The sequence below is a fragment of the Haliaeetus albicilla genome, chromosome 10 (assembly GCF_947461875.1).
Source record: "Haliaeetus albicilla chromosome 10, bHalAlb1.1, whole genome shotgun sequence".
Classification (NCBI taxonomy): domain Eukaryota; kingdom Metazoa; phylum Chordata; class Aves; order Accipitriformes; family Accipitridae; genus Haliaeetus; species Haliaeetus albicilla.
Genome location: NC_091492.1, coordinates 38,385,939 through 38,398,808, shown reverse-complemented (window position 1 = coordinate 38,398,808; position 12,870 = coordinate 38,385,939). Strand labels below are relative to the sequence as shown.

General features: G+C 64.3%; 1 protein-coding gene across 1 annotated transcript; it reads right to left on the bottom strand.

Annotated features, from left to right (window-relative positions):
• Positions 1-2,792: 2,792 nt before the first annotated feature.
• Positions 2,793-10,086, bottom strand: LOC138687478 (carbonic anhydrase 15-like). Its single transcript, XM_069795097.1, has 8 exons — positions 9,877-10,086; positions 8,143-8,178; positions 5,715-5,885; positions 5,343-5,503; positions 4,557-4,649; positions 4,139-4,205; positions 3,769-3,935; positions 2,793-3,114 (listed from the first exon to the last, which is right to left on the bottom strand). The coding sequence occupies exons 1-8, from the start codon at positions 9,941-9,943 to the stop codon at positions 2,896-2,898; spliced, it is 981 nt and encodes a 326-aa protein (XP_069651198.1). The 5' UTR covers positions 9,944-10,086; the 3' UTR covers positions 2,793-2,895.
• Positions 10,087-12,870: the final 2,784 nt, after the last annotated feature.

Genomic DNA, 12,870 nt, shown 5'->3' with positions numbered 1-12,870 from the left:
TGTTTTTTAGCTTAATGTTAAGAAATTTCTAGGTAGGGAACGTTGGTGGCAGGGTGACAGCAAGGCGGTGGCAGTGGTGGCTGATGCGTATGATGGAGGCGGCCACCGAGATCATCCCCAGGCCCTTGGGAGGGAACAGAAGGGTTTGACTCAACCAGTTAGGCAGGACTTTAAGCCAAATTTGGTTTTCTCCCCCTCCACGGCCTGCCGGGGTGAGCGGTGCCAGTGCCACGGCTTTTGCAGGCAGCATCGGGGGGCAATGCGGGGTGCACCCCAGGGCTCGATCCTGCATCCTGGCCAGCGCCACCCTCACCGGCAACCTCCCCACCCTGAGCAAATGCCGCCAGCCACAGCCACAGCAAAGCCCCAGCCCTTTCCCCTTCCTCTGCAGTCGCGGTGGGGGAAGAACATCGGGTTTAAATATTTCTGCCATGTTTTGGGCACTTTTGGCCAGGCACCCTGGGCAGGCCGTGGGCAGGGGGGGTGCCGACGTGCATCGCCGGCCCCCCGCTGAGCCAGTGCTCTCCCCAGGCAGCTGTGCTGACCGCAGCCCCACTGCTCGGGAACAGCCTTTGCTAAAATTACAGCCTGGCCGAAAACAAGAGCCCGCTTCGGCCAAACACCAGCTGGGAGCCAGGAATAGCCCCAGCCCCGGCACGCACCGCTTCCTCGGCACAAACTTTCCAGCACGTGGCACCCAGAGCATCACTGCCTGGCCATGCCACGGGTAGGGTGGGAGGCGGGAAAAGCCATTTTTCAGCCCTGTTTCAGCAATGGTTCTTGGGTGGGGGGTGGGTTCTGGGTCCTTTTCCTGGGCAGGCAGGGCAGCCCAGCGTTCCTGGTGGGAGGTTCCAGGTCCTTTTCCTGGGCAGCCCAGCATTCCTGGCGGGAGGCACAATACCTCCCCAAATTTTGGGTCCCAGCAGGCTGCACAGCGTGTGCCGAGTCCTCGGAGTGGTTTTGCTGTCTGGCCATACAGAGGGCCTTGGCTGCCAGACCCAGCCTGGTACCGCTACCGTCCTCTGCCAGGGGCACGGCAGAGAGCCAGGATGGGTCCCTTAGGGGATGGGGACCCTGAGCACAGGGCTCCATTTTGCCCCTCTGCTGCCCTTGGAGAGCCACAACCTTGTGCCCTTAGTGGCCCCCCTGGGTGGGCAATATCTGGCCCCAGGCTCTGCCCCTCACACCCTGGCCTGGTACAGGAGTGGACTGGGGCAGGGGCGTGGGCTACAGCCATTTGGGGCTCACCGCAGCCCACCAGGTCCCACCATGCTCTGCAGCTGAACCAGCTGGGCCTGCGACCACCCCGGACTGGACCCAGTCACACTCGTGGGGCAGCCGCCCCACAGCCTCTGGGTGCAACGGGCTGGGGGTGAGCCACGCAGAGGGGCAGGGGGCACCGGGGGGGGGACGACGACTGGGGCACAGGGGGAACGGTGGGACACGTGGGCACAGAGAGCGTGGAGGACCCGGGGGGAACCTGGGGGCAGAGGGGAACGCAACGGCACATGGCGGGAAACAGAGGGCACAGCGGGAACGAGGAGGCGGGGGACAGACCGGCACCGCTGCCCACCGCCGGCAGAGGGGCGCCCCCTGGCGGCCGCCGCCGCGCTCCGGCAGCCGCTCCCCTGCCGGCGCCCACGCGTGTCCCCCCATGGCGGCGGAGCCAGCGGCGGTAACGGGGTCCTTAACGAAAGGTCAGCGCACGGGCCCTGAGCCAGGCTGCCGCTTCCAGCCCGAATTACCGAGCCGGGCAGGAGGCTGCGGGCTCTGCCCTCCCCGCTCCAGCCCAGGACGGCTGCTCCAAGAGCCCAGGCCTGAGCCCTGGGGGGGATTTGTAGGGCCCCCAGCACCCCGGCGTGGGCACCAGGGGGTCTTCGGCCCCTTCAGGTCCTGGCGATGCCTCATCCCCGCTGCGGGCTTCAGCAGGGGGGATGCTCAACCCCCCTGCACCCATGGGTGCCGCAGTCACCCCTTGGGCTGGGGAGAGCTGGAGCCCTGCGCTGGCAGCGGTTTTCCCTCCAGAAACGATGAAAACTTCAACCCACGCCGCTCTGCTGCCAGATAACAACCTGTGCTCTTATGCCCATAATTCAGGAGGAGACGGGAACATGCCTGGAGCTTCGGCACATTAATTAGGATGCAGCCCATTCGTCCCGGCCCGGGCTCTGCTCCTGCCTCGCCAGGCAGCGCAGGAGCAGCACCGGCAGCTGCAGCTATTTCTGCCAGCATAAAATTAGCTCCGTGGAAAGAGCCATCGGTTTTCCCTGCATCCCGCCCTAGGGCACTGAGGGGTGCTGCATCCCCGGGGACGGCCCCATCCCTCCGTCAGCCAGCCCCAATCCCGGGGAAAGCAACGGGGCAGTATCGGCAAGCACAGGGACTGCAAAGACCCTGAGACACACGCAGGGCCAGGATTTGGCCCCAGGGATTTATTGCACAGGGAAGAGAGGGGGAGTCTCATACCCACCCGCACAGCTGTGTGCAGGGCCAGTATCCCTGAGTGCCACCCGGACACCGTCCCCCAGCTCCCTCCCCACTAACCTCGCACGCCCATGGCCAAGCACCCTGCCCCAGCAACACCAAAGGGACACAGAGTCAAAGAGACAGTGACCTGCAGCCACCAGCAAGGACCTTGGCTTTATTCCAGCCCCTCCAGTATCCCCTCCTGGCAGCCCCCACCGCCTGGCCACAGGGGCATCGCAGGGAGGCTCCAGGCTAGCAGAGAGCCAAGTTTGCAAAATCTTCACCCAGCTGAGGTCTCGATGTGCTTTTTTTTTTTTTTTGGGGGGGGGGGGGTCCCATTTACCCATGAACCACGTGTGTTGCCTCCCTGTCACACCATTGCAGCGGGGCGATGCTCGTGTGGAGACCAGTGAAAGGCTGGGCCAGACCCTACGGGGTTGGTGAGAAGGGGCCGAGCGAGGCGAGCAGGAGCAGGGGGGAGAGGAGCTGGTGGCAGCCCCTGCACGGGGACCCGCCGCTGGCTGTGGCTGCCCTGGAGGCGAAGATCTTCCGGCTGCGGAGGGGCTGCGGCGGGCGGAAGTTGTTGGTCATTTTTAGGAGCGTGGGACCGGCTGCCGGGAAGTGGAGGGAGCTGACAAACGCCCACAGCTGCACAGGGAGAGAAGCAGGGGTGGGCAGCCACTTTGCCAGGCACCCCAAGCCCCCACCTGCTCGTGACCCCCCCTTCGTGCTGCCCCGTAGCCTGTGGCATAGGACCCACAGCACGGCCCTGTGCTGGCAGGTGTCCTCCCGCCACCCCTCCCGGCTCCCCCAAAACCAGACCCAGAGGGTAAGGACGCGAGCCAGGGCTTTCAAGGATCAGCTCTTGAGTTTTAAAGGAGCTAATCGTGTTTCACTGCCTGTGCTATGCACTTAAAGAGCAGCTGGCCCATGACACCCTTAAGGAAATACGTCTACTAAGATGCTTGGGCAGCAGAGGAGAAACTCACTCACTCTATCCATCTATCCACCCACCTCCTTGGAGCCTCTTCTGAGCTCCAATGGGTTTGCTCCCATTTCACTTTCTGAATACCGGGGCTGGGCAGGAGAATGCTATGGACAGGATTTCTCCCCGCTGGCAGATGGCCACAGCTCCGTTAAATAACTCTCATAAAACTAATTAATTGCCAGGTTGCTGAGAGGGTTATTATACAGATTATTTTCCCTGTGCTCTTGCTTAGGGGTCAGGAAGGGCAAGGAGAGGGGCCACCCGGGAGGGCCAGCCCTTTGGGCGCTGCAGCATGGGGCTGTGCAAGCCGGTACCTGCTCCCGGCCGATCTCCACCGGCTCCTCGAAGACGGTCCAGACGACGACCTCGCTGCAGTCAGGGGTAGTGAGGGAGCCCTGGTAGCGGTAGTACCCAGACAGCTGGCCGGCATGTGGCAGCAGGGTGCTCAGACGGAAGGTGGAGGCCAAATCCACAGAGTCCCCTGCGGGGTGAGACATGGGCAACTCAGTCCATCCCATGCCGGGGACATGGCAGGGACAGCAGGGCCACCCCCTTCAGTTTTCCTTCAGATGGCTCCATGGACTGGCAGGTCCTCCCCACCTCAACCCGCCGGAGCGCACCCCTGCCCTCCCGCACCGGGGTCTCTCCCCTTTCTGCCCTTGGCCCCACGAGGAGACGACTCACCAGCCTGGGAAACGTTCCTCAGCCCCGCCACGATGGTGTTGTAGTTGGCGTTAGGGGTTTCAGAGACCTGCGGAAGGGGAGAGTAAGCGGCTGGGACAGGGCAGAGTTGGATCATCCTGCATGGCCGAGCATCCGCAGGCAGAGCCAGCCTCGGCCCTGCATTGCCACAGAGCAGCGGTGGGGACGGGTGTACTCCCAGCTGGCACCCCCTTGCATGAAGCCGGTGGGGTACTTTTCGGTGGGTCGTGGTACTTTTCACCGCTGAAGCTCCCCAGCCCCTCCTGGTCTTGACCCAGCCTTCCTGCCCCTTCTCGCTCCCTTGGGGCAGCCGTACAACGCTCCCCCGGCCACACCGCGAGCAGCCTGTTCCCGGGGGGGTCCCCCCTTCTGCCAGCAGCGTGAGCCCCCACAGACCCACCTGGAAGAAGAAGCCGAGGACGGCCAGCCCATTGGGATGCCCCTTGGCCTCTGCCAGCGTCCGGTACTTGACATTGATGTGGACAATGTGCAGCTGGGGAAAGCATGGAGGGGCCAAGTGTGGGCAATCGCCCCCAGCTGACCCCCCCTGTAGCGGGGAGCTCACCCATGGGTCTCCCTGGCCAGCCTGGGCCAGCCAGACACTGAGCCAACCACCCCCCCAAAAAGCCCTCCTTAGTCCCACGGACGCTTCCACGGGGCAGCCGCAGAGGATCAAAACACCCCAACGAAGCGAGCATCCTTTGAACAGGGTGGAGAAAGGGGGCCAGCAGTCCCAGGGTGCCCGCCAGCTGCAGTACATAAATTTTGCTCTCCTCTGGCAGATAATTAATATTTTAGAGGCGCAGAGTCTCTTTCACCCAGAAGGATCCCGACACGCTTGGCACAGCACGTTCCCACACGCTCTTGCTTGCATTCACTGCCTCAGCGTGCGGTCCCGCCGGGGCGCAGAGCCCTCCAAACCCCACTGAGTGCCTCCGACGAGGCAGCTTAGCCCACGCATGGTAAAGAAAAACCGTGAGTCTCGTGTCAGCTGCTTTTTAACCACCCAGGTGCCCTGTGCAGCGGCTGTCCGTATCCCACCATCAGCATAAGGCTGATGTCAAGCGTCACCAAGCCCGGTCATCCTGCTGCGTGGCAGCCTTGGGATGCACTAGCATCATACCTTCCCGTCACACCAAGGACTTGGGCCACCCAGAGAGCGCGATGGGTGCTTTTTCTCACCTACCTCCATAGGAAGCTGGCGCCCGTCGAGGGTGTGCTCGGAGCCGTTCCCGGCTGGGCTGCCCCAGTGGAAGTGGAGCTGCAGAGCGCGGTACCTGCTGGGGAGGCCCCCACCGCTGATGGTGATGTGCTCGGAGGCCAACTCACTCGCCAGGCTCAGCACCACTGCAAGGGCAGCAGGATGGCGTAAGGGTGGGCGTTAGGATGGGGGACAGCCCTGGCACGCCTGGGCTTGTCCTCGCCAGGCTTCATCCCAGCACTAACGCAAACCCACGGAGCAGGAGCCGCCCCAGGACCCTCCAGCTCGAGGGCAGAAAGCAACCGGGAGCGGCGGCGGAGCCAAGCCGAGGGCAGGGTGCCCGGCCGCAGCACGCACCCGTGTGTCCGTTGTTTGCCAGCCTCCACTTGCCCGGCGGGGCCTGGTCGTAGCCCTCGAAGAGGATGTCCCCGAGGCCGCTGTCCCGCTGCAGCCGGCGCCTGTCGATGTTCACGGGGGACTGCTTGTCACCGCCGCATGTGGCTTTCAGCTCCTTCCAGTGGCTGGGTCCTGCAGAGGAGGAGCAGGGGCACCACGGGCAGCCACTGAGCCACCGCTGCCCCCAGGGGGGACACGAGGCCAAGGGTGGCTGGGTCCCCAGCCAGCCCGGCTGTCCCTGCCAGCCCCACTGCGCTTGCCTGCATCTCATGGGAGCTACCCTCCTGCCCGGCCAACCTTCCTCCCTATTGACGAGCAGGGGCTCATTTCAGCCTCATTCATAATTCAGCAGGATTTCCTCGTGGGGCTGGGGGCTATATTTAGCTCGGCAGCGGTGTCCATCCCTCCACACTACCGCTGACGAAGGGCAGGCTTTTCTCCCAGCCCCTGCTGCCCATCCCTGCAAGCAAAGCCCCGGTGTGGGGCTGCACTGGCCACTGTTCCCCCCACGGTCCCCAGGCTGGGGCTCACGCCAGGGCTGGACAGGGGGTTGCTCTACGCAGAGGGAGCAAACTGCTCCATATGGCGCCTGCGAGGGAAGGACAGACAGGAGCTGCTGAGAAGGAGAGACGAAGGACTTAAGGCCCGTTCACAGAACACGCAGTTTGGGTTTTACCACGTTTTAGCCTACCCACGCTGGTTTTGTCCAGTTACGGCAGGTGACGGTGCATCCTGGCCACCCAACTTGTCCTGAGGCAAATCCCGCATGGGGTCCAGCGTGACCACACGATGCCCATCGGCAGCTCCTGGGGTTGGAGGGGTCACTGCGGCAGGAGCCAGGCAAGGACGCGGCAGTGCCGGCAGCCGGCTGGACCCGCTGCAAACCCATCATGCTGCCTGGGGCCCATGGGCGGACATCCCCACGGCTGCCACCATCGCCAGACCACACACCCTATAAGTGTGGCTCACCATCCCTATTGCCCTGGCATCATCTCTTCTCACAACACTCATTGTGGTCCACAGCTGTGGGACATAGCTGGTCACTCTGCTGGTCACTGCTCTGGTGTGGCCGCCGTGACACCTCACTCCTTCACCTGGTGGCCCTGGGGCAGCCCGAGCTGCAGGTGCCCGGGGTGGAGGTGTCGACTCTGGGCACTGCTGGCAGCTGCGCTGCAATCCCATCCAGGGAATGGGAACTCCCCCGACATCTCCAGCCCTGTCCACCCAGGGCACCACCGGTCCCAGGGGAGCTCAGGGCATCCCTCCACGGGCAGCGCTGGTTCTGCTCTAGCACAGGTAATGGCTGGGCAGCCTTTGGCTGACCCACGCGCTGTTACCCCCTGTATCCCCTGCAGCCAGGGTCTGGGGAGGACCATTCCCCCAGCAGCACCCCATGGTTCAGCTCTTGCATTTACCTACCTTCCTCTCGGGCAGACAAAACCAGACATGCGCACCTCCTGCCCCCCTGGGCTCAGCCCTGTCTCCTTCCCTTCTCCTCTCATTACTCCAGGCAGCTTTTTGCCTGGAAACCCTGAGAGCCACAGCCTGGCCGTGCCACCACCTCACCAGCTCCCCAGCACGGTGCTACCAGGTGGCCCCACAAATTACACGGTGCCTTCATTAAGGGACTGTTCCCTGCGGCCCTGCTGGGGGTACATGGCCGGCTCCACGCGGCCCAAGCCGCTTCCCGCTGGCCCTGCTCCCCTGCCGAAATCTGCCCTCGCCGCCGGCCTGATGACGTTAAATTGCTGGTAACACCGAGCACTGGTCCGGCAGGGATAAACAGAGCCCAGCAATTCATGCTCTCTGGACACAGCCTGTGTGCCACGGCAGCTGGGCACGGGGCATGTAAACCCAAGAGCTATAAAACAGGTGGGCCGTAACAGCTGATTAAATGCTCGTTGATCCTTAATTAACCTTTTACAAGCTATTTGCATGCTTCAAGACAAAGTGCCCCCAGCCATGTTTCCCTTCCCCAGCGCGGGCAGGCAGGGCTTGCTGCCTGCCCAAATGGAGCCATCCCTCCTCGAGCCGGGCCCCACAGCCCCCTCGATGCCCATGCCTCACTAGGGTTGTCAATAGCATATTTTAAATCTGGGATTTAATTTGCTTCAGGTGAAAGCAGCGAGGCTGGTGCTGCCCCAGGACCTCCAAGGGGCTCAGGCCCCTTGTCTCCAGTCTCTAAATCAGCACACCTGGAAGCGAAGCTCCTCTAACCTTTCCGACATTGGTGCGATATGGGTGAATTCGCCCTTCTCCAAGCCACGCTCCCCACTGCGGCCTCGCTGATGCTGCCCAGGGTGCCCTCGGCCGGGCACTGTGGGGAGACGTGGGGGTCCGAGCTCCGCACAGCCCCGGCACCCCCCATCCCTCACACGGCACCACTCACCACATTTGGGGTCCTGCGAGTCATAACACCACTGCCCTGTGGGAGAAAGAAGAGCTCAGGACAGGTGATGGAGACAGGCACCTTCTCCCCAAATCCACCCACGGCCATGCCCAGCCCCTCCGACGGTGAGGGCACCCCTCATCGCAGCCGGGAGTCCCGCAGGGACTCGTGTTCATCCCAGTTATTCTCGGCACTGGTGTTTTCACGCATCTGCACCCTCCCTGCCTCCCCCGGCCGTTCCACAGGGAAACCTCCCTCGGCATCGCTCCGCTCCAAGGCAGCCAAACCTCGCTGCTCGCGGGGCTCCTTCCCCGGCTGCCGCAGGGCCGTCCCCCCCTTACCCATCCAGGGAAGGCGAGGCAGCCCCTCGCCAGATGCCTCGCCAGCCCCCCAGCAGCCCTGGGTGAGCAGGGAGCTGAGGGGGGGGCTGCCGCAGCCCTCGCCTGGTTCTTCCCGTGGCTCGCCGCAGGTGGGCTGGCAGCAGAAGGCGGTTGCTGGGGGCTGCAGCAGGCGCGGGGGGTGGCGGTGGGCAGCCCTGCGCCCACGCCACAGGGATGACAGCTCGCCCCGTCACTCAGGGCCACCTCAGCCAGAGCTGCCGAACTCCCACCAGCGCTGCTGCCCGCGCTCGGGGCGGCTACGAGGGACCGCGCGCTCGATGCTGGGTGCCGGGGCGGCGGACGTGGGGATGCCGAGGGGACGCTGAGGGAGCTGGAGCCCTGCTCCTGCTGTCTGCACATCCACCCAGGGCCGTCAGCTCTGCGACGGGAGCTGGGGAGCGCGCCCCTTCCCTCCTCAGCTCCCCGCTCCGCTCCTAGCAGGAGGCACGCAGCAACCTGGTGCTGCCCAGGGCCAGCCTACGCAAGCGGTTCCTGCTGATGGCGGAGGGGCCATGCCAGCAGGCTGGCTTCAGGCGAGCCGAGCCACACTCTCGTGCCAGCCTCGGCCGCTTGGACTGGCAGGACGCGGGCAGCCTTGGCTGCCTCCACCTGTGCTGCTCGCAGCCCCACATCCAAATCTTTGCTACGGCAGCACAGGAGACACCAGTCTCGGAGGAGAGCCGGGAGCGGGACGGTGCAGGACTTGGAGGGTTCCCAGGGCAGGGACCTCAGGCTTTCCTCCCCGTCTAGGGGGAAGTTGAGGTCGTGGGAGACCCTCAGATCCGCACCCGCCAGCCCTCAACTGACCTCGAGCATCCTCTGGCAGGAGCCAGGGCTGCGCTCGCTGCCACCAACCTGGCCCAAACGCAGGTGAGCACCCCAGCGCCTCGGACCCTGGGGCAGCAGCGCCGGCTTGCTCAGAGGTTTCATCCTCTTTGGCATTTCCCTGTCGTGCATGTCTGTGGGGCGAATCGGGTGAAGCCCAAGACCCAAACGCCCCAAGAGGACCCTGGCCCGGACACTTCCTACCAGGACAGCTAGCCCCGGGCAGGCTGAGACGTCCCCGAGCCTGGTGGCACAGCAGGGACATCCACCAGTGGGGAGGAGGATGGTGGGAGGCCAGGAGACAGCTCCTGGGCCAGACCAGGGGCCCTGGTCCCTGCCCCCAGCACCCCAGCCCCACATCACCCCCCCCTACTTGAGAAAGGGAAGGGAATAAGCGAGGCCGGCACAAGCGCACCCCAACCCCGCGCGCCGCGACCCCCCCCAATCCTCTCCCACCGCGGGGGACCCCGCCATCCGTCCCCTCTCCGGCCAACCCCAGGGAGGACATCGGTGGGGCAGAGCATCTCACCTCCCGCTGCTGCTCTCACGACGAGAGGCAAAGTCAGAAAAGTTATCCCCAGCCCCTGCGACCCCATGCCGGCGGCAGAGGCCGGGCAGCAGTGGGCAGGCGACCCCCCGTCCTCCTCCGCAGTGCGCCCGGGCAGGCTGGGGCGGGAGGCAGCGCTGCCAGCGCCCAGGCAGCCCGGAGAAATCCTCCGCTCCAGCCTATGCACTGCTGTTAAATATTCATCACAAGGGCTGAGTTTTTAACTCCTCGGCTGCTAGGAGGGAGCGGGAAAGAAAGGGGGGGGGGGGGGGGAAGCAACCCGGCCCCCAGCCAAGCCCCTCTCTGCAGTGCCAGGCCCCTGCTGGGGATGCCAGCCCAAAGGCAGGGACAAGGCAGGAGGCTGGCAAAGCCTGGAGGTGCAGCACGCTGCCTGGCCCGCTCCCCTCTGAGAGGTGAGGGGGTGCCCCCCCACTCCCCCGGTACCATCCTGCTGCTCCATCCCCAAAGCAGGGGTTCGGCAGCATCCCCGCTGTGCCCCATTCCGCCCCCCGCACGGTGCCGTGGGGGCACAGATGGGCTTCGGGGGGGGCTGTCAGTAGTCAGGAGGGGCTGGGGGCACCAGCTCTGCCCCATCCCCTCCCCACTCTTTGCAGCGGGACAGTACTTCTCACCCCCAGCTTTGGCAACCCCCCCCCCAGCCAGCAGCAGGTCCTGCATTCCCCATGCTGGGAGAGTGGCGGCTCCCATTAGGGACCTGACAAGGGGCCATGGGGACCCACAGACCAAGTCCAGCTCATTCCTGCAAACAGAGACCTCTCCCTGGGCAAAGCCCAGCAGGCACCCACAGCACCCCATCCTCGGGGCACGGGCAGCCCCCGCAGCCACGCTACGGGGGGACCCTCAGTCCCCAGGGTCACGGAGGAGCAGCGCACTAGTGGGGCAGGATTCAGCCCTTTCCCCTCCAGCCAGCACGAGGCTGCACTGCACCGTAGCAGCTCAGGCTCTCGCAGCCGCGCAGCACCAGCCGGCCAAGGGCAGGGCGGCAGCGCCGGGGCACGAGCCTCAGCACCCACCCGGGCATCACAGGGGTCCTGTGCTGGTGGACAGGGCTGCTCAGCTCCTCAACACAGAGGCAGCGCATCTTGTCCCCATCGCACCCATCCAGGCAGGTCCCACGGGAGCCAGCGAAGCTACACTCTCGCTGCGGGCAGGTAGGAAGGGGGTGAAAACACAGGAGCATAGTGTTGTCACATTCTCCTAAAATATCCCTCCCGTCTTCAGGCAGCAGCGGAAAGGAGGCCACGGGGCCCAGCCCACAGCTCCTCTTGCCGGCGCTTGGCCCTGGCCAGGAGCACTGCCGAGTCGCTGCCAGGATGAACAAACCCGGCAGCAGCGGCAAGGGCAGCGAGAAGAAGCCTCCTGCTGCCGGCTTGGCCGGGGATGGGCTCCGGCTCAGCGGAGTTGCTTGGCTGCCATGTACTACAAGGGGACAACACACCCAGTGGGGCTCGTCCTCGGCAGGGGTTCTTTGGGGTACCTTCGTCCTCCCCAGGCAGAGCCAACCCCAGGCGGGTACCTGGGCAGCACCGAGCCGTGCGTTCGGGCACCGGTGCGGGGCGCAGAGGAAGGTGGCAACGCAGGGCTCCCCTGAGCTGCTCTGGATCCGTGCCATGGTTGACGCTTGGCCCCTACTCTGGGGATGAGGTAGTTTGCAGAGGGCTGTGATCATCCTTCCGGAGCAAGCCGCAAAGGGTGGGCAGGCGAGGCGGAGGGTCTCATCAGGTCCGCAGCGTGCCGCTGATTGCTGCCGGGAAGGAGAGGAGCTGCTCTGGCACACGGGGGAGACCAAGATCTCCCTCGGAGACATGAGCCCACCAAGTGGCACAAGCACCTCCACCACTCACCCACAGCGGGATGGCCAGTAGTGCCAGGCAGCAGAGAAAAAGCCCAGACCCTCAGGGCTCAAGAGCCGATAGAACCCACTGTCCCTGGGCTATTCCCCTCCAGGGCATCGACTGGGGCAGAGGTGCTCCCCAGGACATCCTTTTAGGTTTTCAGGCTTCTCCAGTGGAGATTTTTGGCAAGGAGGGCAGAGGCAGAGACATGACCGCGTGGCCGGGAACTCCAGCAGCACCATGGCGCAGCACACAACCCAGCACATGGTGGGAATGATTCCCTTGTCCCACAAAAGGCCCTGCCAGAGCAAGGAGAGGCACATCCATCCTGGGGTCCCGTGGGGCCCAGAGAGCCCTGCACGGCTGGAGGGGGATGCAGAGCCCTGGCAGGGCTCAGCACGGCCCCACCAAGGGGCTGGAACAGAGTGAGGAAGCAGACGGGGCACCAAGACACCTGGAAAGGCAGCGGCAGCAGCGAGGCACTGTGCCGTACCCCGCTCCCACCCGTCCCCATCTGCCCTGCTCTCTAGGGGACTGCTGGCACCAGTACCAGGCAGGAGCAACCTCCAGTTTCTATAGGAACCACATCAAACCTTGAAAGAGCCGCTCCGTACTTGCCGGTCTCCTGCTGCCGTGGTGTTGGTGGGGAGCTCGCAGCTGATCCTGCAGCTCTGTGCTGTCCTCGTAGGGAGAGACCACATCCATCGTCCTGCCGCCACGGAGCCAGGCGAGGTCCCCCGCATACATGCGTAGTTACAGCACCAAGGGAAAGAGCCATGATAGGGGAAAAAATACCACTGAAAAATAAAAATAGTTACTTAAGCTGCAGCCATCGATCGGTCACGGGCACAGTGCCACCCTGCTGGGAACCCCCACCACATGCGCCATCAGCAAGCGCTCCACCAGCGCACAGAAGAAGTGCCAAGAACGGCTCCTGGAGGTAAATCCTGCACTGCCGCCTGGGAGCCTGGCCAGGGACCTGGGCTGATGGGGACAGTGACAAGACAAATACTTGAGCCGCCGGGGCATGGTTCGCATCGCCCAGGGATGGGTGCACGAAGGGTTGTGGGTATCTAGAGAAGCAAGTGCAGTGGGGAGGTGAAGTTCATGGGCAATAAAT